The sequence below is a fragment of the Drosophila hydei genome, unplaced genomic scaffold (assembly GCF_003285905.1).
Source record: "Drosophila hydei strain 15085-1641.00,03,60 unplaced genomic scaffold, DhydRS2 tig00008150-arrow-arrow-pilon, whole genome shotgun sequence".
In the NCBI taxonomy this organism is placed as follows: Eukaryota; Metazoa; Arthropoda; class Insecta; order Diptera; family Drosophilidae; genus Drosophila; species Drosophila hydei.
Genome location: NW_022045854.1, coordinates 378,675 through 405,999, shown reverse-complemented (window position 1 = coordinate 405,999; position 27,325 = coordinate 378,675). Strand labels below are relative to the sequence as shown.

The 27,325-nt window shown below is 40.9% G+C and overlaps 1 protein-coding gene across 5 annotated transcripts in view; it reads left to right on the top strand.

The window, feature by feature from the left end:
* LOC111592366 (tyrosine-protein phosphatase non-receptor type 9) overlaps window positions 1–26,992 on the top strand; it is a 45,143-nt gene extending 18,151 nt beyond the window's left edge. For 2 of the 5 annotated variants that reach the window (XM_023304530.2, XM_023304529.2), the window contains exons 2-8: window positions 10,391–10,870; window positions 10,967–11,197; window positions 24,695–25,698; window positions 25,775–25,935; window positions 26,063–26,292; window positions 26,361–26,568; window positions 26,635–26,992. In XM_023304530.2, the coding sequence (XP_023160298.2) occupies window positions 10,391–10,870; window positions 10,967–11,197; window positions 24,695–25,698; window positions 25,775–25,935; window positions 26,063–26,292; window positions 26,361–26,568; window positions 26,635–26,861 (2,541 nt within the window). In that variant the 3' untranslated portion in view covers window positions 26,862–26,992. Of the gene's footprint in view, window positions 1–7,633; window positions 7,732–10,390; window positions 10,871–10,966; window positions 11,198–13,560; window positions 13,775–15,257; window positions 15,268–24,694; window positions 25,699–25,774; window positions 25,936–26,062; window positions 26,293–26,360; window positions 26,569–26,634 lie in introns of those variants that run through there. The other 3 variants (XM_023304531.2, XM_030225932.1, XM_030225933.1) reach the window with 3 other exon arrangements.
* Window positions 26,993–27,325: the final 333 nt, after the last annotated feature.

The following is a 27,325-nucleotide window of genomic DNA, read 5'->3' as shown; positions in this document are numbered from 1 at the left end:
ATATATATATATATAGAGAAAATCTGATAGCTTGAACCTTTATATACGTCAGCAAAGTTGAATTGAGTCGACTTTATTAGCAGATATTTGCCCATCTATATAATACTTCCATGGGAAGACATTTCAGAGCTCTACGTCTAGAAAGTGTGTTATACGTTCGTTGGTAGCCAGTTCTTGTGATCTCGCCTTATCTCTAGCTTCAGTTGGCGTTCGGGCAGTCGCACATTCACACATGTATATGCATCATTGTTTTATCTGCCACGCCCACCTCTGAGGCTGAGACTTTGTTGATAATTCGGGGAAACAAAAAAGCGAAAAAACATTTGAAGAAGGTGACGCACTCGCTCACCATCCAAATTATCGCTGTCTACACTGGGGGAAACGGGGAATAACCTGTTTCGTCAGTTACAGGGTATTCACGATTCGTTGCACTTTTCGCACTTCACATAGTTTGTACTCTTGATTTCTCTTGAAGAGTTACGTAATATTCGCATAAGTCAGCAGTTTTATTTTAAACTGCTATTTATCATGCATAATACGTGGAAAGACATTTCATCAGGCAGAGATATACGTTCTTAACTCTTCTTCTGGCTCCAGACCTCATGTTCGTGTCTGTGCCGTTCTCAATGAAACTCGGACACGTAAGATGCTCACGTACTCTTCATTAGTATAAAAAAATCGGATTGTGTTTTATTTTTAATGTTGTTATCGCAATGGGTAATATTGTTATATATAAATATAAAAATATAAATATATATATAAATAAATAAAAAAAAAAAAAATATATATATATATATATATATATAAATTATATGTTTTCCAGTCCTGTGGTGACTGAAAGTTAGGTTGAGAGGCGACTGTGCCTCTTATTGCTGGCCTCGGGCTCAGACAATGAAATAAGCCATTTAACGAGCAAATGACGGAGTGAATATTTATTTAAGCGGTTTACTGGAAGAACGCTTTTTAACCCTGCTTTTAATTGTTCTTTTTTGAATAATCGAAACAGTTAATTTTATTGGTTTTTCTTATTATATTCACTATTTTTAGTTTTACTTATATGACACCAATTTTTAGCATGTCCTATCAGTACGAGTTAAAACACGAGACTGATCTATATTTTTACAAATCATAGCCTCACCGGCGTAAGTAGAGTTGCCCTTGCCAGGGCTGTTCCTTAACTTGTCTAGCACCCGATAATAAGTGTTGAATAATACCTTACATTAAGTGTTATAAGCTAACTAAGTGTTATAAGTTAACTACCCCCCCCTCAAGTGTAAGGTCGTCCTCGACCGACCCAATTCCAGCGACGACTCCTCGCAAGTGCTTCGCGGACTTCTTTGCGTCGATGATCCACCAAAGAGTGAAGCCAATGCAGATTAAAGCACAGCATATGGCTCCTCTTTCGGAGTGCCGTACAACGACACATCATCAAAGTGCACCATTTCGGTTCCTTGGTCGCATATTAGCAGCGGTGACCAGCGAGTCGGTGCAGGTGTTCTCGAATGAAATCCGCAAGTCGTTCTCATTCACATTCAATACGGAGCAGTATGAGCAGCGTACTGATTCTTCGCTATCGCCGTTCAGCAGGCGCTTACTAAGCTTGCTCTTGCGCCTACGTATGTGGCGTCTGTTGAAGCTGTTGGTGCACGACGTGGACGTGGGCCTTGGCATCGGATGATGCATACCAAAGTTGTGCAGCTGCAGCGACTTGAGTGTGGCTGGCGCCGTCGATGACTGGCCGTGCACGTGCCCGTGATGGCCGTGATGACTGTGTCCCACCACTCCAGCGATGCTATGAGCCGTTACTGGACGAGTGATGTGTGTAGTCTGTCGGCGCGCTCAGCTGGCGATTGAATTCGGCCTTGCGGCGCGTCAAGTCCGTCAGGCAGTATTTGTTCAGATGGCCGTTGCTGGAGACAGGGCTCTTGGGCGATGATGCCAGATGCTGCGTATAGGCCGAAGGAGTTGCTGCTCACGCTTAGCTTATTGCCGGCGTTGTGCAGCAGATTGTTACAGTTCTTGCCGCTGATCTTGGCCGACTTTTGCCCGTCGTCGGTATCGTGTTGCTGCTGCTGCTAGCCGCCCTGTACTCCTTGTCGTCGCTCTCGCTGCGCACCGATGCTCGATACGCAGGAAATGTCTTCGTCTTGCTCTTCAGAGAGCCGTTCAGCAGTAGCTGCTGTTGCCGTGCGGCAACTGCCGACAATGCCGGCAGCTGCAGTTGACGTGACGCCGCTGCCGATGAGGATGAGGATGAGCAGGCAGCCGTGGCAGGTGTCGACAGAGATGGGCAGCGGTTGGAGCAACCTGTGGCTGTGAAACTTCTTGAATTAATGCAGTTGGCGGTGTTTTGGGGATTTCTTGACTTGGTTCTAGTATGGATGAAGAGTCGCTTGGCTCTGCCGCCGCGAAGAGTTCGTTAGTTGTTGCTGGCTGATGAGCTTCTACTGTTGGTGGTGGTGCCGTGAACAAGGGGGTTTCCTCAACGATTCCGCTTGTAGATTTGCATGCTGTGGTTCTGGCTTAGCATCCAACTATGGGGCGAATAGAGCTGTTGCTGGTTCTTGTGGACGACAGGATAAATCGTAATTTTTCTGCAGGCTTTTTTAATTTTTGGGAATTTGGTTATAAAATGTATAGTGTTGATGGATTCCTCTAGCCAAATTGATTTTAAATCTGAGGAGTCCAAAATGTTTGGGCTAACAATGAGCCTTCGCGAGAGTAATAGCAAGCATTAAACTTTGCAACTCCATCGTCCGCATTCTGTTTCTGGACAGTGTTTCAGTGTTTCAAATAAATAAATCAATAAAATCAATTTGTGAGTTTTGGCTATCCCGAGAACTCCACTGACAGCAAATGTTAACTGGTTAAGTTGGTCTTGAACCTCAGTGTTTACTTCTATCCGTCTACTGTTGGCATTCATTAGTCGCATTTCAGTGGACCTAGTCTGCTCTAAATCACCGGCATCGGGTGTACCCGCCACCAAATTGTTTTATAAAAATTATGCCAAGTGGCTAAAGGTAAATTGAAAAACTATATCTAACTTATTCTAAATTGCCTAGCGGCTTATAATAAAAGGTGTAATAAAAAAACAAGGGAGTCATCTTAGGTTGTCCTTGTGGACCACCCTTCCTTTAATGAGGACCTCGGTCCCCAGGTCTGCTTCCACGGCCTTCTCGACACATAAAGGTGTGAGTTTGTTTCCGAGCCGTCGGTTGGACTTGACCAAATCCTTGTCACCAACATCGAAGACTCTATTCTGCCGCTTTGCGTTCTCCCTAGCTCTGAGCGTCGTCTGAGCGTTTCTGATCTTTTCTTCTATCTTTTCTTGTGGCTCTTGTTTTTTGGGGTGTCTATCATACTTAGCCCTAGCACATGTTTTGCAGTTTTGTACCATTTCCTTGGCAATTTTTGCCATCCGTGGAAAGTAGTACTCCGAGAGTACCTGCTTAACATTTTCCTGTGCAGACCTATGGGCCCTATTATGCTCGACTGTGAGGATTTCCCTTCCTTCTCCAACCGCAAATATGTCCACTACGCGATTTTTGCAATGCCAGAACTTTGTGGCTGGGTATCTTCGCACCAATGCATCTTGTATCATTGCAAGCGTGTGTAAATTACAGTGGAGAGCATTTACGCATTTGGGTGAGACTACATCTTCGAGCTCGTCTAGCAGCGATTCGACGCATGTATAGCTGATCAAGTAGCGTTTCTTATTTCCAAAAAGAATAAAACTTCGTTTTAAGGGGAAACGCGCCTCTTCTAGCACTATCTGGTTTTGAAAACAGTTCAAGGGTTTGTCTGTCGTCTCAATGGTGTTGGTGAGAGATACCTCACTGTGGATCGTTGCTGCGCAGGACTCAATTTCTTGCTCATTTATAGCGTTGAGCTGCTGTCTTGACAAGGCATCCGCAACCAGATTGTCCTTGCCAGGTTTATAGAAGATACGTGCATTAGACTCGTCAATGCGCGCTTTCCACCTTTTGATTTTCGCATTTGGATTAGATTCCGAAACTGCGAAGGTCAAGGGTTGATGGTCAGTGAAGATATTAATGTCTTTCACCCCATACAAATAGTGCCTTAATTTGGCAAGTGACCATACAATGGCCAATAACTCTCTCTCATTGGTTGCATAGTTAACCTCACTGTCCTTCAATGTTCTTGAAATCATTGTTATAGGACGACCCTCTTGAGACAAAACTGCACCTATGCCGTGAGCCGAAGCATCGGTCGTTAGATCGAATGGCTTCTTAAAATCGGGGTACCTGAGCATTACATTCTCGGATGACAAAATATCGCGCAACTTCTGAAATGCCCTCTGCTGCACTTCAGAGAATTGAACCTTTATATTTCTGGACCTATGCTTACTGACTGTTCCATTTTCACCCTTTAGGATATTCGAGATGGGTCTTGCTATTGCGGCGAAGTCCCTAATGAAACATCTGTAATAACTTGCGAGGCCTAGAAATGATCTAACCTCGAACAGCGTTTTTGGTTCTGGATACTCCTGTATTGCCCTAACCTTTTCAGGATCCGTCGTGGTGCCAGTGCTGGTGACTACGAAACCAAGAAAGTTCACGCTTTTCTTAAAAAAACGTGACTTTTTGACGGAGACCCTCATGTTTGCTTTGTATAAGCTTTTTAGGACCCGATCCACGTGTTTAATGTGGGATTCCTCATCTTCTGAAAAGATGATTACGTCATTGACATCAACATAGCAAAATTTGCCAATCTGCTCTCGCAGTATGTCGTCGATGGTTCTTTGAAAAATGCTTGCTGCATTCTTTAATCCAAAGGGGAGTCTTTTGAACTCGTATTTCCCCCCGTTCACAGAGAAAGAGGTTTTTTCACGGTCGCGTTCAGCGAGTATGATCTGGTGATAACCAGACTTGAGGTCTAATGTTGAAAAGAATTTGGCTCTCCCCAAATTCCCCAATATCATTGATATATTTGGCATAGGGTATTTGTCCGGCACGGTTTTTTCGTTAAGTTTACGAAAGTCCATTACCAACCTCATTTTCCTATTGCCCGCTTCATCAGTGCCCTTCTTGTCTACTACCCATATTGGGTTATTGTAGGGAGAGACGGACTTTTGAATTATATCATTCTTTAGTAGATCTTTGATTTCTTTATTAACGAAATCAGCCGCTCCCATTGGATATGGGTAAAGCTTGGTATAGATCGGTTGCTCATCTATGGTCCTAATGGTAGCCACGACTGATGTGTTATACGGCAACGTCTCGTCTGGGTCTGCAAAGGCCTTTTGTCTGGTCTTCAGCATTTTCAAAAAAGAACTTCTAACTAATGGGGATGCATCTGCTATTTGTTCAGCTAACTCATTAATTTTTTGAGTCCATGCATGCTCCCTCTGCTGGTTTACAGCAGCCTGTTCGGCTAAAGCTTTGCTGATAGCCGTCCTTATTACTTCCGTAAGCTGATCTACATCCATTCTACCTGATGGTGGGAGAACTGCACAGTCGGAATCTGAGTCGCTAGACTGCCTGCGAGGGTTTCTCTATTGGTTGAACCGAGACATGCGCAGGTCAGTGGTCGCGAAAAATAAAACGGACCGTCAGAAGATGGGTCGAATTACGTCACAGCTCTGAACTACGAGAACTGCATGCACAACTTCAGACACACAGAAAGTAACACAATGTAATTTTATTGACGATCTGAATGATCAATTGCTGCCACTAAAATTCCCAAAGTAGTCACTCTCACTTGGTTCTGATCATTAATTTTTTTTTTTTTTTACATGCAATTGCAATATAAAATACTCGCTAGTCCTAGGTATTTTTTTATAAAATAAATTTTAACACTTTTTGTGTTTGAAGAAAAATTTTGGCTAGAGTATCCACTTACAAGATTCAACTAACACAAAACAAAAAAAAAAAAATCCCTTTATAAGATCTGTCAATTGCAGCTCCCGCGCTGCTGTCTTAATTGTTGTTGGTTGTGGAGTCCGACCACTAGTTGGGCGCCAATTATATGTTTTCCAGTCCTGTGGTGACTGAAAGTTAGGTTGAGAGGCGACTGTGCCTCTTATTGCTGGCCTCGGGCTCAGACAATGAAATAAGCCATTTAACGAGCAAATGACGGAGTGAATATTTATTTAAGCGGTTTACTGGAAGAACGCTTTTTAACCCTGCTTTTAATTGTTCTTTTTTTGAATAATCGAAACAGTTAATTTTATTGGTTTTTCTTATTATATTCACTATTTTTAGTTTTACTTATATGACACCAATTTTTAGCATGTCCTATCAGTACGAGTTAAAACACGAGACTGATCTATATTTTTACAAATCATAGCCTCACCGGCGTAAGTAGAGTTGCCCTTGCCAGGGCTGTTCCTTAACTTGTCTAGCACCCGATAATAAGTGTTGAATAATACCTTACATTAAGTGTTATAAGCTAACTAAGTGTTATAAGTTAACTTATATATATATATATATATATATATATATATACGTAAATGAAATAAATTGAAAGAGAAACGATACAGTAAACTATGCTTAACCTGTACTACACATTCAATTTTATTATTAGTACATTTATCGATAACAAAATGTAAAAAATAAATCGAGAAAAAGTTGAGCTAGTTGCTTCACATGCATAGAGTAAATGTAAATATAGTAGAACCAGCTTAAGAACGAATGTCGATAGAAAGTAAAATCGATATTTATAGATATTACGATAGTAATAAAAGATATCGGAAACTTCTGCGATATTTGTCGATTACTTATGTGTAAATGTGAATTATTTACATTTCGAACTCTGAAGCACTTTGACTACCGCCATTGTCTTGAGCTGCATATTTATTTCACAATTGTACCTAATTTCTCTCAGTGCATTGTTGCAGCTGATATCGCATGATGACGGCATTTGTGTGCTTTAACCTCCTGCGACGGCGATCGATGCAGCAGCAGTGGCGGTGACATATGAGCATTAAATACGGGATGACTCAAATTGTTGGCATGCCTAGGGCAGCGACGCTGGCGTCGACGCCGACGCCGACGCCGACACTTTTGGTCAGTTCGAGCGGCGCATGCGTTGTTAGTTTTGCTTCTTGGAATTGTACCTGTCCCAGCGATCGAATGTCCCAAGCGTTTCAAACGTTTCTGTCTCTTCGTTCGTTCTTTTTGGCTTCGGGTCTGCACAACCCTCCCCTCAGCCCGCCCGGCAACCTATCAACCAATAGCAATGCAGTTCAATAAAGTTCGTTAACATGGCTCGACTCGGCTCGGCAGTAGAAGCTAGTCATCAAAGCAGCGTCGTCGTCGTCGTCGTCGTCGTCATCGACAACGTCGACGCCGACAGCGCCGTTAACAGCTTCGAGCGTTTGCTGCTATCAGCAGTTGCCTTTGTGTTGCTGTTGTTGTTCTTGCTTTTCTTGCTGTTCCCTTTGTTGTTATTGTTTTCTGTGGTTCTGTGCGCGCTTCGCTTGTTTAATTCGCTGCGAAGAGCGCGCGCGCTGCGTTTTTTCCGTTTCAGTAATGAAAGAAACTTTGAAAGCGTCGTGTCGCGAATTTGAGTGTCGCCACAAAGCCAACTGCATACTATACCGTTGCACATAGTACCTATATAGCTACAGATATATACATATACACAAATATATTCATATATATACACACATATATAGAGCTGTGCCTTTTTTGTTTTTGTGTCCGTGCCGTGTGGTAAAAACCTTGCAGAATGGTGCATCTCTATCAGCGTCGACGCAATCGCGAACAGGTGGGTGGCGTCAGCGATTAGATCACACACCTTCGCCTCCTGGCAGACCAGCTCATTGTGCTGCCATTACTATACATGTGTAATACTCCAAGAAGCGAATCGAATCGAATTAGCCGTCGTCGCCAACGTGTAACGCATGTCAAGTATCTAATTAGCAGGCAGCAGCCTGAACGCATGAATGAACCCCACTGAGAGCCGAGAGCTCAATACAAACAGAAATAGAAAATGGGAAGTGGAAGTGACGACAGTGGCACAACTGAAACTGGAACGCGCCAAGGGGTGTGTGTGTGTGTGTGTCTGTGTGTGATTGTGAGTAAGTGAGACAATGTGGATAGAGAACATTTTGAAACCTTGATAAAGCGAACGAGCTTCAAAATTCTGTTTGCTTCCACTTGAAATGAATGCGCGTTCCGAGAATTGTTTGCTCATTGAAGCGAACTAACAAATATCCAATTGGAATCGTATTAGCATGCAAGCCTTTTCTTTTCTTTTCCCCCAATTCGGTATTCCCTTTCACAGTTGAAGTACTCGAGACGATTCGCAGAAATCTATGCGGTTTTTGCGTATATGAAATTTTCAGAAAATCTAGACAGCTGCTCATTAGTTTTTTTTCACTCTTATTTAGCTTGTACATAGGTAAATATATAAATATATTTACCTCTGCTCAAGTGGTATAAAAGTTTATCGCTTGGTTGTCCTATAAGTTAGGGTTTACGTGCGTGTGTGTGTGTGTGTGTGTTAGGTGTGGGGTGGGCATAGGAGCATGGGCAATACCCGTGATTGATAAGTAACGAGCCATAGAATTGGGCGTGTGTTAAGATTAAGTAAAATCAATAAACGGGAAGCAAGCAAACATATAGAAACTCTATCAATAACAGTTATCTTTTACTCGGAAACAGAGAATAATTCAGATAAATCTACATACACACATACACACATACACACATATACTATATTACGATTGCGCAGCTACTCTCAATTGTTTCTCAGCAAATCCACTTTTCTTCCTCTTCTTCTTTCATTTTTTGATAACATATACTAGGCAATTTATTGATATCGGCCGAGCAAAGTCTTGTCATAAATGCATTTCGTAAATTTTTATTTCACTGCTTTTACTTACACACATACATACATACATACATATATATATATATATAAATATATATATACATGCAGTAATAAATTTCAAAAAGGCTTTGTCCACTCTGCAAGGGCAGGAAATATAATATTAGGTCTACCTATCTATAAAAAGGTCTATCAACAGTGATCAACCTGCAAAACTTAGTAATCGTAGCTTTAAAACTGTGGAAGGTACAAGTTTGTCTTGTAATTTGGCCAACAATGGGATCAGGCAGAGACGTGTCTGATCCTATAAAGTATATACATATATATATGCCGTCTCTACATTCCTAAAAGTAATCTTATTAACTACAGAAACTTAACTCTTATGATGAATGCTAGATTGGAAGTATTCCAGATCTAAGATATCTGTCGTCATTTGCTCCAGAATGAGTTCGGGTATCTCGTAGTCGAGCACTGCCCAACTGAGACTACTCCTACTTGCTTGTCAGCGAAATGAGATTTCTCTGTTGCGAGCCGATGTACATATATGAAACTTTTAAAGACCTTATCGCAGCTCCATTGACCTCTTTGGTCGGCTTAATAATGCCAAGTAAAGCTACGACTAGGCATCATATGCTTATGGCTTTTTGCCAATCTACAGGCATATCTGCTAAGGCCTCATTAGGCAAACATATTTTAATTGCTAATTGTTAATAATGGCATCATTTCTCAGCCAGAGTAATCAATCTAGTCAATCATTCGCTCGTTCAATCAAGATATGCACACTGACTGCTCTTTATTGGGAAAGTAATGTCACCATTAGCGTCAATTGGCCAATGTCTGAAATCAATTAGAGATATTTAATGTGAATGTCTCGATTAATTTAACTTAACTACTTCGAATACTATTAGAAATGTCTGAAAAAGTAATCACACATAGATCTGTACAGTTACATATATCATTATATAATATATCCATCCATGGAAATCCCATATAATACTATTTTAGTTAGAGGTCATATATGAGTTGATTGTGTCTAATCAATTAGTGAGAAGGTTGTCTGTACAGCGGCTATTTCTAGAGTCTTTCGGATCTGCCTAGCATCAGCCGACTTTGCTGTGGCCCTGCTAGACGGGCTTAGCTATAACCAGTTGGGAATTCTACAGTTTGGCAATTGAAATGACAACTCTCTTTGTGATCAATGAACTCAAATATGGCAATCTTTAGTGATGTCGGCAAGACTTCTTTTTAACAGATAGAAGCAAGCGATAACTTGTCAACATATCCAAGTACACCTATCTATATACATACATAAATGCATTATAATAAGATGAGTGAATGAATCTATGAATCTCTGTAACCCGAATGGAATCGAGGCATGCAACATTGATGTATCCAAGCTCTAAGCTTCTTTTTCCTGTAATAAAGTGTCTATTAAGTATTTGTCTTAACTGTTTCTCTTGCTGATCTAGCGCCGCACATCACATATGCACACATACGTACATTTCGATAGGCATACATACATATGTGACATATCAAGATTTGCCCCATCAATGCTTAATTGTCAAAAATTGTTTCATCTTGCGCTACTTCACAGGCTATCAAACAATTCATTGATCTCTGCAACAATTTAGGCGCCAACTGCAATACAGCAGCAGCAGCCGCTGCCGTCGCCACCAACTCCAACTCCAACTCCAACTCCAATCACTCCTCGAATGCCAGCACATCTAATTTTCATGTCAGCATCAATACACAACAGCAAACGACAGCAACTGGCGCAACAAAAGCGGCAACAGCAGCCGCACCGGCACTAGCACCAGCAACATCAGCCGCCACATCATCATCATCATCAGCAGCATCATCAGCAGCAGCAACATCGTCGTCATTGCCAATTAGGCGTCACATTTCGCACACGACAGCCGTCAAGTTTCTGTATGCCCGTAAATTTGATATACCACGAGCCGTATCTCTCTATGAGCAGCATGAACAGATACGCCAACGGGAATACCTTTATAACATTGATGCCAATGTGGAGCCGCTGCGTTCCGAGCTGCAAACGGGCAAGTTCACAATATTGGTGCGTATTCAAGCTATAAATTGACCGTCAGTTACTCACTCTCTCCCTCTCTCTCTCCCTCTCTCTCCTTCTCTCTTTCGTTCTCTCTATTTTTAGCCTGCCCGCACGTCGAGCGGAGCGGCCATTGCGCTCTTCACGGCCAATCGGCATAGTCCATTGAACGCCTCGCATACGACCACATTACAGGGCATCGTCTACCAGTTGGACTGTGCGCTTCAGGACACGGAGACGCAGCGTGCCGGACTCGTCTTCATCTACGACATGAGCGGCTCTAAATATTCGAATTTTGACTATGATCTGTCGCAGAAGATTCTCACGCTGCTGAAGGTGAGTCTCCCATTGCATACTTTGCGGCTGCACTCGAAATTCCCTGTTTACTGAGTGAGCAAATGTTTGTTTGCCTTGACTTGACACACTTCTTGACGCATGTCAATGTGGGTCAGTGGGGCGGTACGCTGTGGTGCTGAAAATGAATGTTTTTGTATATTATTTATGTGCCTATTGATGTCAACGCTCCTTTCTTTTTTTGGCATTTTGTCATTTTGAGGCTAGCAAAATGTCCTCAAGAAATTGTTAGTTAGTAAAATGCGCTCTCAACATCAGATTGTAATCATAGAAAAAAGCTTTGCTTTTCTTTGCTGAATTGTTCTGGCAATTCCAGTTGCAAACTGCTTCAGGTATTTTGTTCTTGTGCTCCGCTGCTTCACTGGAAGAGCCAACAAAAGAGTAGCTCGGAAATCCTTGTTTCTTTTCTTTTTGCCAAGCAGCATTTCAGCGGAAGCACTCGAGCTTTATAATCAGCATAGCAACAATGTCAGCCCCTAACGTTTCTATATCATGCATGCACTGTATATATATATCATATATATATATACGCATATATATATAGGTTGGACAACAATGTGGCGGTCAAAACGTTGCCTTTGTGCGCCTACGCCAAATGCTGGAATCCGCAAATAAGACGTAACATTCTCTCGTGTAACGTAGCTGGGTAAGGGCGAACGAGGGAGTGCGCAGCAAGGGGCGGGGGTGAGGGTAGGGAGACATGGCAGGGCAGCTGCTGTGCTGCTTTGACTATGGCTACAACAAAGGCAACAACAACAGGTAGCTAGTAAGGCAGCCTGTTTTCCATTTCATTCAGTTTTATATGCTATTTGCATATACGAGGCTGAGGCTGAGGCTGAGGCTGAGCCAGCTGTGACAAACACAACACAAATAAACTATGTGTGTAACGTACAGACGCGCTGTGCGCTTTAGTGCCACTTGAACTGTAGGGAATTTGCTGGATTATTATGCAGACTGTGGATAGAGACAGACGGACAAAGATAAAAGCTGTGTGTATATATAGACATAACTGCCAATCTGACAAAGATATGCAAAGTAACATATGCACAAACACAAATGCCCAAACTAAAGTGCTACAAACGCCGGCCGGTTGTGGGCCAGACGCTAAGCTCGAACCTGGAGCAGGTGAACTAATGCAGGACATAACAGAAAACACAAAAATGTTTACACATTTACATATGTATATATAATCTTGAACTATATAAAAGCATCCGACAAATGTTTTAAAATCGAAACGAAAAAAAAAACAACAGAAAACGAAAAGCTCTGCAATAAAATAATTTGCGTGGGCAACAAACAGCGACGCGCTGTCGCGACGGTAGCAGCAGCGACAGCGGCAGCAGCAGAGAGAGGCTAAATAAATTGAGAGCACGAGGTGCGTTGCTCTCTCGCATATGTGCGTGCTAGTACTGAGTGTGTGTGCGTGTGAGAGAGAGAGAGAGTGGAGACGAAATGGAATTTAGGTAAAGCAATGCGTGTGAAATGTTTATTGTTGCCGTACTTCTCGTTAGTAGCTACTGCACAGTAGTACAAAACTACTACAAAAAAAGAAGAGCAAGTAAAGACACAAAGTTCTCGACAATTTTATGATGCATATTATTTCTACTTTTTAGTGCATTTACTTTAAACTAAACTGTTTTTGCAAATAGTATGTCAGATCATTTAGTTTTAGTGGCAACGTTAAATCGATTGTAGGCCACTGTACAGCTTGTGGCTTAGCAAGCTCTTACTCTCGGGCACACGCTCGCGCACACTCGCACAGCTTACAACTTAGTATCAGTGGCGTATGCGCAACACTTGCTGTCTCTAACATTACGCATACGCAGCGTGCTTAAATTTATGGGCATGTGGTCAATGCTAAGGAAAACCGCTTGAGTATGCTATAAATTAAAGACGGATATCTATGTGTGCTGATCGATAGATACGCAAAGATTGCATGCATATTGGAAAGCGATCGTAAAGAGCTTAATGCGTGGCACATTGCAACAGCTGCTAAACAGTAAACATTCATGCATACACACACACACACACGCACACAAGTACAGATGAACGCACGCATAGTCACATTGACACATTTTCACTCTCGTTTTTAGCGTGCCGCGCGGCTTCTCTCAGCAAAAGTTTTGCTCGCGCACACTCACACACTCACACACTCATACACTCGTGCACTCCCACTCTCAGTTCGTCTCTCGGCGCTGCTCTCGTTGCGAACGCGCGCCGACGCTTGTGGCTATCTTTCGCTTGATTAACTAATTCAGTTGGCGAGTTCTATTCGAACGTAATAGATTGATATAAGCGACAGCAACCAACGTAAGGCGAAGAAAGTTTCGAAATTGACGAAAGAACAAAATACGCGCGTCGTGCCGGCTCGTCAACCGTTTCCGTTACGCCCTCTCGTTCTTGCACACACAAGCCCACCACACAAATTTGTCGTTAACGACAATTGAAAGCAACGCGCGTAGCTCGGTAGCAAAAGCTTTGTGTTGGCTAGTGTTGTTTGTTCGTGTTCAACTTCCATTTCTTAAACACAAACGAGATTACAAAAAGAAAAGCTTTTATGTACGTATATCTATGTATGTCTGCGTGTAGGTAGCTGCACTTAACTCAGCTCAACTCGACTCAACTCAACTTAATTATCTACTATATAGAATTAATATTGTTATTTTTAGGCTCTCACTCATACAGATGTATGTACAGACGTTTTGTGTTCATTCATTGCTCAGTTGGCTTAAATAAGCATATTGCGTCGATATTTTGTGTTATTTTTACAACGTGCGCTTTTCTGTTGTTTTTGTTTGTTGATGTTGTTTTTGCTGTTTCTGTTGCTGTTGCTGTTGCTGTTGCTGTCTGACATTGACGCAAATGCTCGAGTTATATGTGCACGTATGTGGCTGTGTAAGTGTGTGTGAGTTGCTTGTGAACTTAAAATGCAAATTCAAAGTCAACGCTATAATCTACCTCAAATTGTTGTATTACTTATACACATACATATACAAATACACACTCATATATATAAATATATTTATTTAGATGTGTACGTATTCCATTCAGTTTAATTGAATCTAAACAATTTTGGCTTCACTTCCGCATTGACAGTCATGAAGACGGTGTTAGCCATGTAGGCGTTAAGAGTTGACTACCAAGGCTAAATAACTGTGCATAATTTACATAAATCAGCTAGAGTTGGTCACACTGTTCCAAGATCATGTGTTCGAGTATTGCAGCTGTGGCAACCCTTAAAACGGATTTGTTTTCTTTGTCTCTCTCCTTGGAGCTACGCGCGACTGTGCTTGCAGCCCTGGTAAATAACCACCCACAAAAAGTACAAACCACCCAGCGGACAGCTGCAAGAAATGCAACCATGCAGCGTGCAAAAACAAAAAACGAGCAATGAAAACAACCCTCAGGTGGCGCGGTCTGCAGCGAAAGCAACCCTAGTCGTTCTTAGCGGTTTATTTTTGACCAGGGTGGTGAGCGCAAAGCAATAGCAATAGCAAAGCGTGCCACTGGGTTGCTTTGCTCTCTCATTTAGCGCACTCTGGCAAACACACATAAGCAGACAAAGTTTCGGTCTCTCGCTCTCTCACTCTCTCACTCTCACTCTCGCGCTCGCTCTCTTTCTCTTTCTTTCGCTCTCGTCACTTTCCTTTGCTGTTGTTGTTTGTTGACGGTGGTGGGAGAGCGCGCCTGCGTCAAGAACCCAACGTTGACGCTGACGTTGGCGTCGCGTATTGCCGTTATAACGTGAACCGCCGCCGCCAACAGCAGCGGCAGGCAACGACGTCGACAGAGCCAGCAGCAGGCAAATAGACGTAGTTCAGCTCTCCACGGCGACGCGCAGGAAGCTAAAGCTGAGCGTTAGACAGTCAATGCATTAAATAAAGTATATGCCATAAAAGAAAAACAAGCTAAATAGAAGCGCACTTAACATTTGTGTAAATCCAAATTCAAATATTTATAGAAATACGCTTATAAAGCAAAATAGGCTTTCATTTTTTTTCAAAAGTATTTTTCTGTGACTGCAAAAAGTGACCAACTGTCTAAAGAAAATTGTAAGCAAAAACGAAACGCACTTGTGTGCGTCCGTCTCTGTGTCTCTCTGTGTGTATGAGAGAGTGTGTGTGTGTGTGTGTGTGTATCTACATACGGAGGATAAATGCTGCTGCAAGTGCCACGATTTGTTGCTTAACTATATATGTTCCAAATCCAATAAGAGCTGCAACAACGTTTGATAAGCGAGAAAAGTATCTACAAGTTCAAAAGGGAGAAGAGACGCCTGCCCACGCTTGCCTTCGCGCTCTCTCACCCCCCATCGACTGCTGTCTAACTGTAATTGTAACTGTGAGCAGCGTGTGCATTGTGAATTGTTTTGTTTTGTTTGTGCTGTTTTTTTGCCTGCTACAATTTGCAAATGTTTTTGTTTTTTTTTTCTATTTTTTGGATGCAGCAATTGTGTAACCGACAACAACAAGCAACATTGAAAAGCGCATTATATAAATAATAATAATAAAAAACAACAATAATCAAAGCTGAACTAACAAATAAACTAAAATTGCCAATTGAAATTGTACAAAACTTAAAGCTCGCGTCGTGCAGTTCAGCTGCTCGGTAAACCGATTTAATTGTGTTAATATATTCCAAAGCACACACAAAATAGAGAAAAAAGAACAACAATAAGCTGAACATATATATATATGAATTATAATATATATATATATACTTAAACAAATACATGGCTGTTATTAAACAGAGAGTCTAAAAGAAAGAGAACACGACAAAGCGAATACTCAGGTACCCAAAGCAGAAACATTAAAATAATATATATATAATATAATAATAATACATACATATATATATGTATATATATGTATATAGAGCAAGAAAGATACTGCGTTTAGATATTGCTAATTGATTTTTGATTGCATTTGCACATTTTTAATTTTTTAGATGTTTGCCTACTTGTTTTATACAAAAAAATGAATCAATTTAATTGATTAAATAGAGAGTTCGAAGGTCTTATATATATAAATGTAGTAGCTCCAAGCTTTCACTAAACTCTTAGGAATTATCCTAAATGTTGAGCTTGTTCTTAAAAGAATCGAATCGATTTATAAAGTAAACTTTAATCTTATACAAGTTCAGTTTGGTCAATGAGGCTCTTAATTTATTGTTAAATTATAGTAAGCAAATCAACGGAATTTCTATTAATAAAGAATTTTGTTCCAATTATATTTATATATATTATATATATAAATCGTAGCACGAGCACGCACTGCACGCTGTCAACACAAGCCAATTAATCATTGAGTAATAAATTCGTTTTAGATAAGCTTAAAATTTTATGTTACGAGTGGAATCCTTAACAAAAAATTTATATATATATATATAATAATATATAAATAATAACATAAATACAAATGAACAGAAATGCACCTAAAACAAAAAGCAATATATATATAATATCCATATGAGATTAGGAATTGGGCGCTCAATAGGCAACGCTCCATCAATAATCAAATTCCAGAGTCTTAACATATCTTAAATTCAACATTTTATTATTAATAGTCGCTGTTTTAGTACTAGTTTTTAGGAGGATTTTTAATGCGCCTTAAAGAAACGTTTTCCATAAATGACAATATTGTTTTATAAACCATATATATATATATGTATATGTCTATATATTATATATGTAAATAATCATTTATAGACTCTTTGCCAACAAAGGGTATTTATCTAGCCATTCTCTATGTGCTTGCGGGTTTGTTGGTATTTAGCCAAGGCAAGAACAAAAGCAGCTGCCACTTTGCCAAAGTATGATAAAGCCAAATGACTGCGAAGCAACAACCACAGCAGCAGCAGCGACAGCAGCAGCTACACAACTAAAAGGCTAAAAGAAGCAGTTGAAGAAAGAGTCAATGAAATCACAGCTGTTTGGACATTGGCGCGTTCGTTTTGACGCTTTTGATTTATGTCCACGCGTTGACTTAGCTTGCCATTCGCTACGGTTGCTAACTCATTCATACACAGCCACACACGCACACACGCACACACACATGTAGTTATGTGGGAGCTTAAGTAAGTGGACAGGGCAACAATAGAAGCAAATGATTCGGTGCTCAACTTGTCGATACCCTGTAAAAAGATTTAAAAAACGGACTGAATCAAAAGAGCTTCACTAGAAAGACACTCTGTAATAATTTGGATGAATATTGGTTGATTGACAGGCGCACAAATTAGTTCAAATGTGCATAGCTAACACATACCCTGTACAAAAACGAACCTATATGCGTCTTATCAGATACCAACTAAATGATTGATGGCCAGATAAACAGACTGCTTGATTGATTGGCCTAACTAGCACATACCCTGTACAATAACTGAAATATATATTAGCTTTATCTCTTACCAACTAAATTATTGATGAACTGTTGGGTTGATTGATTGATTGGGTGAGAACCTAGCCCATGTACAAAGTCTTAACCAAATGATTGATGGACTGATGAGCTTATTGACTGACTGGCTGGCATAGCAACTAGCTGAAGAGTACTGAACTATCGCTTACCCCAAATGATTGATCTAATGATGAGTTGGGTGACTGATTGACTGAATGGGTCAGCAAATGGCTTGGTGTGATTGATTGACAACTGATCAGGCCACAGCGGCTCTCAGGCACAGTCAACCGAAATGGGAGATATCTATTCGTGCTTTATCTAAGTTTAACAATTGAACTGATAAGCAGGATGTGCGTGCTTTGCATTCATAAGCAATTTGTAATATTCTTTGCTTCTGTTTTCCTTACTCTTTATACTTTATACTTTATACTTTATACTTTATACTTTATACTTTATACTTTATACTTTATACTAATAAAATATAGAGTCTCTCTCCCTCTTTCAAAAGCTATAAAAGTTCAGAGCTTTGGTCTAGAATTTATTGTTAACTTTCCCAGCATTAACAAAAAATTAATTAAATAAACAATTGTTTTGAGTAATAATAAAGAAACGGAACTAGTATAGCTAGTCGAACCCACTCGAAATGCAAACTGTGAATATAATGCAAATACTATATATACATATTATATGTATATACTTGATTAGAATCAACAGACGATTCGAACTAGCCTTAAGCTTGCGTTTCGTGTACTTCTATAGATCGAGAGTGTTGATCGATAAAAGTCGATATTATGCCCAAGTTCTTTGAGCAATGTTCGCTCTTGATAACTGATATAGAGACACATTTCTGATAGCCCCAACTGCCCCATGCTCAATATGCAGACATGTCAGTGTGCGGACTGTGTTTAGATATAAGCTAAAATGCTTATTACAGCATCTTCTCGTCGGATACTCCTCGCTAGAGTAGTCTTGCTTGTTTACAATTTGCATATATATTTATATATATATATACCTTGGCGTCAATTTGTCGATATCCGGCGTGCGCTAGCAAATTTTCATGTTGTATTCTTCGATTCTCCTGCTGTTCGCTCTCTCCAGCTATTTGTACTATCTGTCATATCTCATCTATTTATCCATCTGGCTGTCTGGTCATCTGTTCGCTTTGCCGTTTTGCTGCGTGTTGCGTTTGCCTTTTGGGGGGCCACGAAACGCCGACGACAACAAAATTCGTTTCATGCCCAAAGCCGGCGACAAGCTTAAAACGCATTACCAATTTTGGCCATGGCTAATTTCACATACATACATGAATTCGTGCACATATCTATAAAAATATATTTATCTGTATATATAAATATATTTATCTATATATATAAATATATTTATCTATATATAAATATATTTATCTATATATATAAATATACATATGTTTATGTGTGTATTTTTTGCCTGGTTAAAATGTTTTCTTTACAATTTTTTTTTTTATTGCTTTTATTGTTTTTCAGTTTTCTACTTTTTCATATGGCACGCCCATGTGTCGCCATTTGGCCAGCTCATTGTTTTGGCCACTGTTTTGGGCCGTCTGTATTGACAGCATGCAAAAGCAGCCGTTGTCAGTTGAGAACTGCAGAGAAATCCATTTGATGGCCTACGCGTAGCTCCTAAGCAGAAGACAAATTCAGTTGGCGCCTCAGCTTGAAATACCCTGTAAATATTGTCGTTGGCTAGCAGAGCAGGTTTACACGATGAAAGAAGTATTTGAAGAAAATCAGTTCGGTCTATTTTATATTTATCTGTAAGCCAGAGGACTTCCAACGAAATCGATAAATATCGATGTCTTTGATTTATAGATATTTTGGATTGTACGTAAATAATTTTGTATAAATTCTAAATTTTAGGGTATTACGCAGCCATAGGCTTATTCCTATGCTAAAGAAATGCTTCTAAAATAATATATAAAACAATCAGCTAAAGCTGAAGTATTTGCGCTAGAAAGAAAAATGCGGCGTTGCCAGAGTTCACTTCATTGTTAAGTTGGCTGCGGCTTAAAATTGCAAAGTTTTGATGACAATTATGAAAATATTTCTGTCTGATAGACAATTTATACATTCTTAAGAAAGCGAAGCTTCTTGTGGCTTGCTTTAATGGAAAAGTGGCTTATGGATGAGGTTTCAAGTTGGGCTGCTGCTGCTGTTGTTTCTATTTCAAGTGGCTTTTGAGCACTTTCTTCTTACCTCTGCTTAGCCCGTGCCAATGTGGCAACAACAATGATAAGTCGAGTCGCATGCCGAGGCACGTAATGAGCGAGTGATGTTAGGCATTGAGTGCATAACATGACCACTTCAACTTCGAAGCAGCATCTCTCTCTCTCTCTCTCCCTCCCACTCGCTCGAAGCAATGAGGTGGGAATGGGCGTGGGCGTGGGCGTACGCTCAAGGGTAAACTGTGGCTTCACTTGACTTTCTTTTTCAACTTCAATTGCAATTGGCCAACAGCTCCAGAAGTTGTGCGTGTGTGTGTGAGCCTATTATTTGTAGCTTTATTTGATGCTATTGTTGTTGTTGTTGTTGCTGTTGTTGTTGTTGTTGCCGTTGCTGTTGCTGTCGCCGTTGTCGTTGCTTTTATTAGGGGCAGGTGCGTCATTATGCCGCTTATTACAACAATATTTGTATCTTATTACGTGTTTAATTTTGTCAGATTATGCGCCCACACACACAGACACACACAGACACACACACACCAGCACACGCACAGTCTAACTGACGAAACAAGCTAATAAGTCGGTTTAATTATTTTTATTGGCCTTGCGTTCGACTTTCATAAATTGCCATGATAAATACGTATGTTTATATATGTATATAGACACGTATATGTATGTTAATAGACAGGCCAATACGACAGCATATTGGCTTAGTCAGCTGATAATCTTGCGGCTTATCGAAATCTTCTCAAGATCTGCTTTGGACTGTTGATGGATTCTCTATTATGATTATAAGGTATGCTAGCCTTCGCAAATGCAGACTGTTCCCTAAAAGGTGCTCGAATATGGGTTTTGCTCAGCTTAAAGTTGACTTTAATTTCGCTTCTTCAGTGACTACTGTAACAACTTGCTATAGTATATGAGCTGGCTATAGCTTTAGCTTTCTTTCTCTCTCTTTCTTTTTCTTTGTAAGCCTCTTTTTCCCTCTTCAATTAAGAAACAGGGACTCAGCGACTATCGAATAACATTTCTTCAAGATGAACTTTCCTATTGAACTTTCCTAGTGAACTCAATTTGCTTGTATTTGCCTAAACAGTAGTTGAAATTCGTGATTTGTGAATTTGGAGGGATGAAAGGAGGTATTCAAAATCCAAATTTCCAATTACAAATTCTCTGTATTTATAATGGAAACCTACAAATGATCGATTTTTATCGATAATAAGAAAATGGGCTGAAGATAAACTTGCACGGCTTGTCATCCTGATCAGGAATATATATGTCTCTGCCACGCTTCCTTCTGTCTGTTATATGCATTTTTCCATTTTCCATTTTCACTGGGTTCAGGTTATAAAAAGTAAAGCCATCAGAGTATATATATATATATATATATATAATATGAATATATGTAAGTGTTCCTAGCTGCAATAAAATCTGAGTTATTGTACAGCACACGCAAGAAAAATAGTAGTAATAATAATAATAATATTAATCATAGTTGCAAGGACAACAAATTACGCAGGACTAGCGCAAAGCTTCTCGCTTTGCCCCGTTTTCTTTTGCTGGTTTCCTTTGACTCGTGCCCAAAAGCCAACTCACATTTGTAGCATTTGCGTTCGCTTTTGTTGTTGTTATGCAAATTGGCTTCGATTTTGCATAGTTTCCGTGTGGGTCAAAGAGCCGCAACAGTTGTGACATTGCGAGCACTGGCAGCACACACTCACACACACACACACGCACACACACTCACTCTCAGTCTACTCGAGTACCTTTCTAGCTGGGCCAGGGAAGGGCGGGGGCTTTAGCTGAATGTGTTGCCTACTTTGCCGCACCAGAATGCAGCTGCAACTGTGGCTGCAGCAGTCGGGCGTAATCGACAGCGCAATACTCGTTTGCAGCTAAATGTATTCTTGATATCCATAGACAGTTTTTAAATGCAAAGCCTTCAAAACTGGATGATCTTGGATCTCTTAATTCTATAGATAAACTGAACAAAGGGCGACTCTTTATTTAGAATAATGAGATTGCAGATCTGCCTGAATTGCCACAGCTTTATAAGCTATACATTATTTATGTATGAGTCTGTATACTGCCAAGTTTCAAGTCTTTGTTAGTCTCTCGTAACCAATAAACTCTTTTTCGACTCGTGAACGAGCATAAAAATGTCAAATAAAAAGGGAGAAGAGAATAATAGGAGCTGCTATAATATTGCTGCTGCTGCTGCTGCTGCTGCTGCTGCTGATGATGATGCAATGCAAGGAAACCTCCGTGAAGCAGTCGTAAAAAGCTGCAAATCAGACGTGGAAAGCTGAGGAGCTGGAAAAGTGGAACGCTGGAAACCTTTATGTCGCAGCGAACAAATTGCTGGCAGTTGGCTTAGAAAATGGCCAACTACGAAAATAGAAATTGCAGCAGAATTTCTATTGCCAATTAGCAGCGCGCTTTCAATAGCAATTCAAATCGAGTCGAGTTCAGTTCCCAAATATGGCCAAAAGCAATCACTCGATGTTTCCAACAAATCCACAAAATGCACCATTCACGAAGCTCGCAGATATTTCAATTAAATTGTTGCCGCTGCTCTTAATAAACGTTTGTCTGCACTTGTTGTAGGTGTTGCAATTGTTGTTGTTGCTGCTGCTGTTGCTGTTGCTGTTGCTGTTGCTTTGCTGTTGCTGACCTTAATAACTTTGCTGGTTGCGCTTTACCTATGTAACCACAAATAAATACTATATAACTCTGCATATGCACAGCTATGCAGTGAGAGAGTGCGAGAGAGAGCGGCAGAAAGAGAGACAGAGACAGAGACAGACAGAGAGAGGGTGAGTGAGTGAGAGAGATTTGCCAATAAACGACGTATAAACGCCGTTGACACGGATAAAAGCCGGCGCCAACTGGAAATGGCTGGGCCAAGTGGGCGCTGCTTGACGCTGCTCTAAATACCCTGTAAACGAGCAAAAGAGGTCGAATCCGATTGTCTAAAGGATTGACTGACTACAACTAATTGATCAGTATCAATACTCGGGCTAATCTAGCCCAGTCAATTCGAGTTCACTATTTCCATGAAATCCTCAAAAAACTTCGATATATACTTGCTGCACGCCCCACTCGAGCACTTTTACTGGTTTCTTTTTTGGTTTTGTGGCAATTGAGAAATGGCCGCAATGAGATTCCCAACTGGGTGAAGGTTGTGTCGCAGCAGACGGCATCAGCCAACAGCAGCAGCAGCAGCAGCAGCAGCAGCAATAATTTCATATAAAATTTGCTCGACTGGATGATTTTGCTTCAGTTAACATTACATTTAATTAAAGAGCAGCACACACGCACACACACAGGTTATGTGCGTTGCACGCGCCCACGCACAATGATGCGTGCGTCAAATTCGCGCGAACGCCAACGCGCTAATAACTAGGAAAGCACGAAATGAAAGAAGAAAACGAGCAACTGAAATTTACCTGTGATTATTTCTCATGATAAAGTATAATTTAAAAAAAAAAATATATATATATATATATATATGTATATTTAAGCAGAAATAATTGCATTAACAATTCTGATATTGACTTGAAAGATATTCCATTCAAGTTTTCATGAATTGCCAAGGACTCAGCATGCTGCTTACATTTCTATATAATTCATATATCAAACTGCTTTAAATATAATTAAATATATGCAAAAAATCTGCTCAAAATGGCTGGGAAACATTTCATACTCTCTAATAAGATTCTCTATACAAGAGACAAGTTTTGTCAGCAATTTCCAACTTCAAATCTTCAAATATTTTCTAAATACTCACGTAAACAGTTCGATTTTTTTATTCCTTCAATTAGAACCAAATAAGAACAAGAAAGTTGAGAAAACCAAATTTTTTTAGGAACTAAAGTGAGGCATTAGCTTAGAGCTTGCAAATGATCAAAGAAATTGCTTATTTAGAGATTTAAAAAATATATATATATCGGAAATCGAATGCTAGACGACTACACTATAAGCCCATTTGAATGTCTTTGAAACCTTAACAATTAGAATCTATTTAAACTAATCTATTTTTTAGATGCAATATATGTATATATATTTATATATATTGTTATATATGTATTATATATATAAACATATATTTGTATAGATGTATTATATATATATAAAGTAATATATATTTTATATATATTTATATTTATATATATATTTTATATCAACTCTCTTTGACTATTAAAATGCTATAGAGTATAGCAACACACGGCCAATTCGATCTGCTCACGCTTCGATTTAAATTTTCACTAAATTAATTTTGCATAAGAAATAAAGTCAATTATAATATGTATATAAATAATTGGAAAAATAGGAAAATAAAATTAAAACCTAAATAAAAATAAATAAAACGGAAATAAATCTCAAATTATTTTTGGAATAAGCTTCAGAAAAACTCAACTCAAGTCAAGTCAAGTCAAGCTGAACTTATTCAGAAATATAAAACGAACTCGGATTTAACGCCCAGCTGAACATAGGCTGATAGGCATATGTATATAGAGGTATATATATACGTATATATACCTGTGTATACCCTATTCCATTCATTATTTATGCGGGTGTATGTGGGTCGACTGTCGACTAGGATGACCTTAGACTGTGCGCAAGTGCCGAAGCTATAAAAATTTAATAAGCACACACTCATCTATATGTACATATGTATGTGCACTGGCAATACAGATATATATCTATATATATAATTATATTTAGAAACGAAACTGCGTATTGTAATTTTCTAGCTAATTAAGATTCAATAATCGTTTCGGCCAATCAAGAAACAATATTTTAATGGAATTATTTTCGATTTCTTTTCTTCCCCCTTCTCTCTGTCTCTTCCTGTGTCCCTCTCTCCCTCTATGCGACGTGGTTTAGGGCGGCTATCCGGCACGGCTGAAGAAAGTGCTCATTGTGACGGCGCCGCTGTGGTTCAAGGCGCCATTCAAGATACTTCGCCTGTTTGTGCGGGAGAAGCTGCGCGAACGAGTGTTCACTGTATCGGTGCCGCAGCTGAGCCTGCACGTGCCGCGCAAGGCGCTGCCTGTGCATCTTGGCGGCACGCTGGAAATCGATCACGCCACATGGTTGCTAAATTGCCGCAAATCGATGACGAATCGTGAAGACGAACTGCTTGCCAATATAGTCGGTGTGGGCGTTGGCGTTGGTGTGGGCGTGGGCGTGGGCGTGACAGCCGCAACTACAAGCACAGCAAACGCAGCAAACACTTCGACCGCAGCGTCAGCGACGCCGCTCACCAACGGCAGCAGCGCTGCCAGCGCCGTAGCAGCAACAATCATCAGCGCCGTGCATCAGTTGGCCGAAAGCAACACAACAGTCGTCACCGTTAGCGGGGAGCAGCGAACGGGCGGCGGCGACGGCGGCGGTGGCAGCAGCGAGGAATCGGAACCCAACGAGAACATCACAATTAACGGACTGAGCCCCAGTCATCGGACAGGTGCGTCTGCGGCGACGGCTACGGCTGGTGCTCTGCTCAAGCTCAATACCAGCGGCATTCAGCAGACTAACGGAGCTGCAGGTGGCATTGCTGCAACAACAGCAGCAGCAGCAGCAGCAGCAACAGCAGCAGGGGGCCCAGCAGCAGGAACAACGACAACGGCGACGACAGCCGACAGCGCTGTCAATGGCAGCGCCACTGGCGTTGCCAGCAACGGCAGCGCCGGTGAGTTTTGGTCGGAGAATCCGCCAAGCAGCGCCTCATCCGGGTTCAGCGATGATGACAGCCTGGCAGGACAGGAGGGCGATCCCAAAACGATCGACCAAATCGTTCAAATGGTGCGCGAGCGCGGACGCCAGGGCCTAATCAAAGAGTATGCGGACATCAGGAATCGGGCGCCCGAGGGCACCTTCCTGCATGCGCGGTAAGCCCAAGTCCAGCCGACCCAAGCAATGTGCCAATCCCTACTTACGTCTGTGGCATTCCCCTTGTTCTTGCAGCATGCGCAACAATCTGACCAAAAATCGCTACACAGATGTCCTCTGCTACGATCACAGTCGCGTGGTGCTGGCTCGCGAGGACGAGGACGAGCTGTCCGACTATATAAATGCCAATTTTGTTGATGGCTATAAACAGAAGAATGCCTATATTTCAACTCAAGGTAAGGCGGGGGTCGCCGACGAAACGAAAACGAAAACGAATCGATGAGGCGACACTGCTATGGCTTCCCAGACTCAGGCAGCCCTAGAGTCCACTAATGTATTCTCTGGTGTTGCCTTGCCTTGTAGGTCCATTACCAAAGACATCCCAGGACTTTTGGCGCATGATCTGGGAACAACATTGCTTAGTTATAGTTATGACAACGCGCGTTATGGAGCGCGGACGTGTTAAGTGCGGCCAATACTGGGAGCCGACTGAAGATAGTTCCTTGGACTTTGGCAATTACCATGTGCGAACAATAAGCGTCGAGAGCAATGAGGACTACACCGTTGCATCCCTAGAATTGAGAAACCTAAAGGTAAATCGAGTCAACCCGTGTCTCTCTGTCTCGCTCTAACATCTCTTTGTCTGTCCCGCTCTGTCTAGACTGACGAAATTCGCAATGTGTCACATTGGCAGTTCACCAGCTGGCCGGACTATGGTGTGCCCAGCTCAGCGATGGCCATGCTGAACTTCTTGCAGAAGGTGCGCGACAAGCAGGCGCAACTGGTGCGCGCCCTGGGCGATACCTGGGCTGGTCATGTGCGCGGTCCGCCCATTGTGGTGCACTGCAGCGCTGGCATTGGTCGCACCGGTGAGTTGAGCCTCTTTGGCGCCTGGAATATGAGAGTAAATAATTCGAATCGTTGCCACTTTTCAGGCACGTTCATTACGCTGGACATCTGCATATCACGTCTGGAGGATGTGGGCACGGCGGACATACGCGGCACAGTTGAGAAGATACGTTCGCAGCGCGCCTACTCCATACAAATGCCGGATCAATATGTGTTCTGCCACTTGGCGCTAATCGAGTATGCCTATTCGCGGGGCATGCTGCAAACGGTCGATCTGGCGGGCTTCGATGAGCGGGAACAGGACTCCGAGTAGGGCTTCAACACACACACAGAAACACACACACACACACACACACAAGCAAATACACAATCCAAATTGCAGCCACAAGGAATACATATTGTATACAGATTACTTATATACCAGCTTTTTTTTTTATAACTATTATTTTATAAATATATAATATATTATTATTATTATTATTATTATTATTATTATAAATTGCAATTGTAATTTTGTATTAGCTGCTACATTAGGCAAACGATCTATGTTTATTTTGTAATAATAATCTTTTTTTTTAAACATAAATACACGAGTATATATACATATATATATAGAGAGAGAGAGAGAAAGAGAAAATGGAAGAGGCAGATAGCGAGAGATAGATGTATATGAAAGAGAAAAAGCAAGCGCAAGAGCAAGCGAGAGCGAGTGACTCGAGCTCATTGAAAATTGTAAAGTTGAGACTATTTCTGTGTATGTTCTTATTATTAATATAT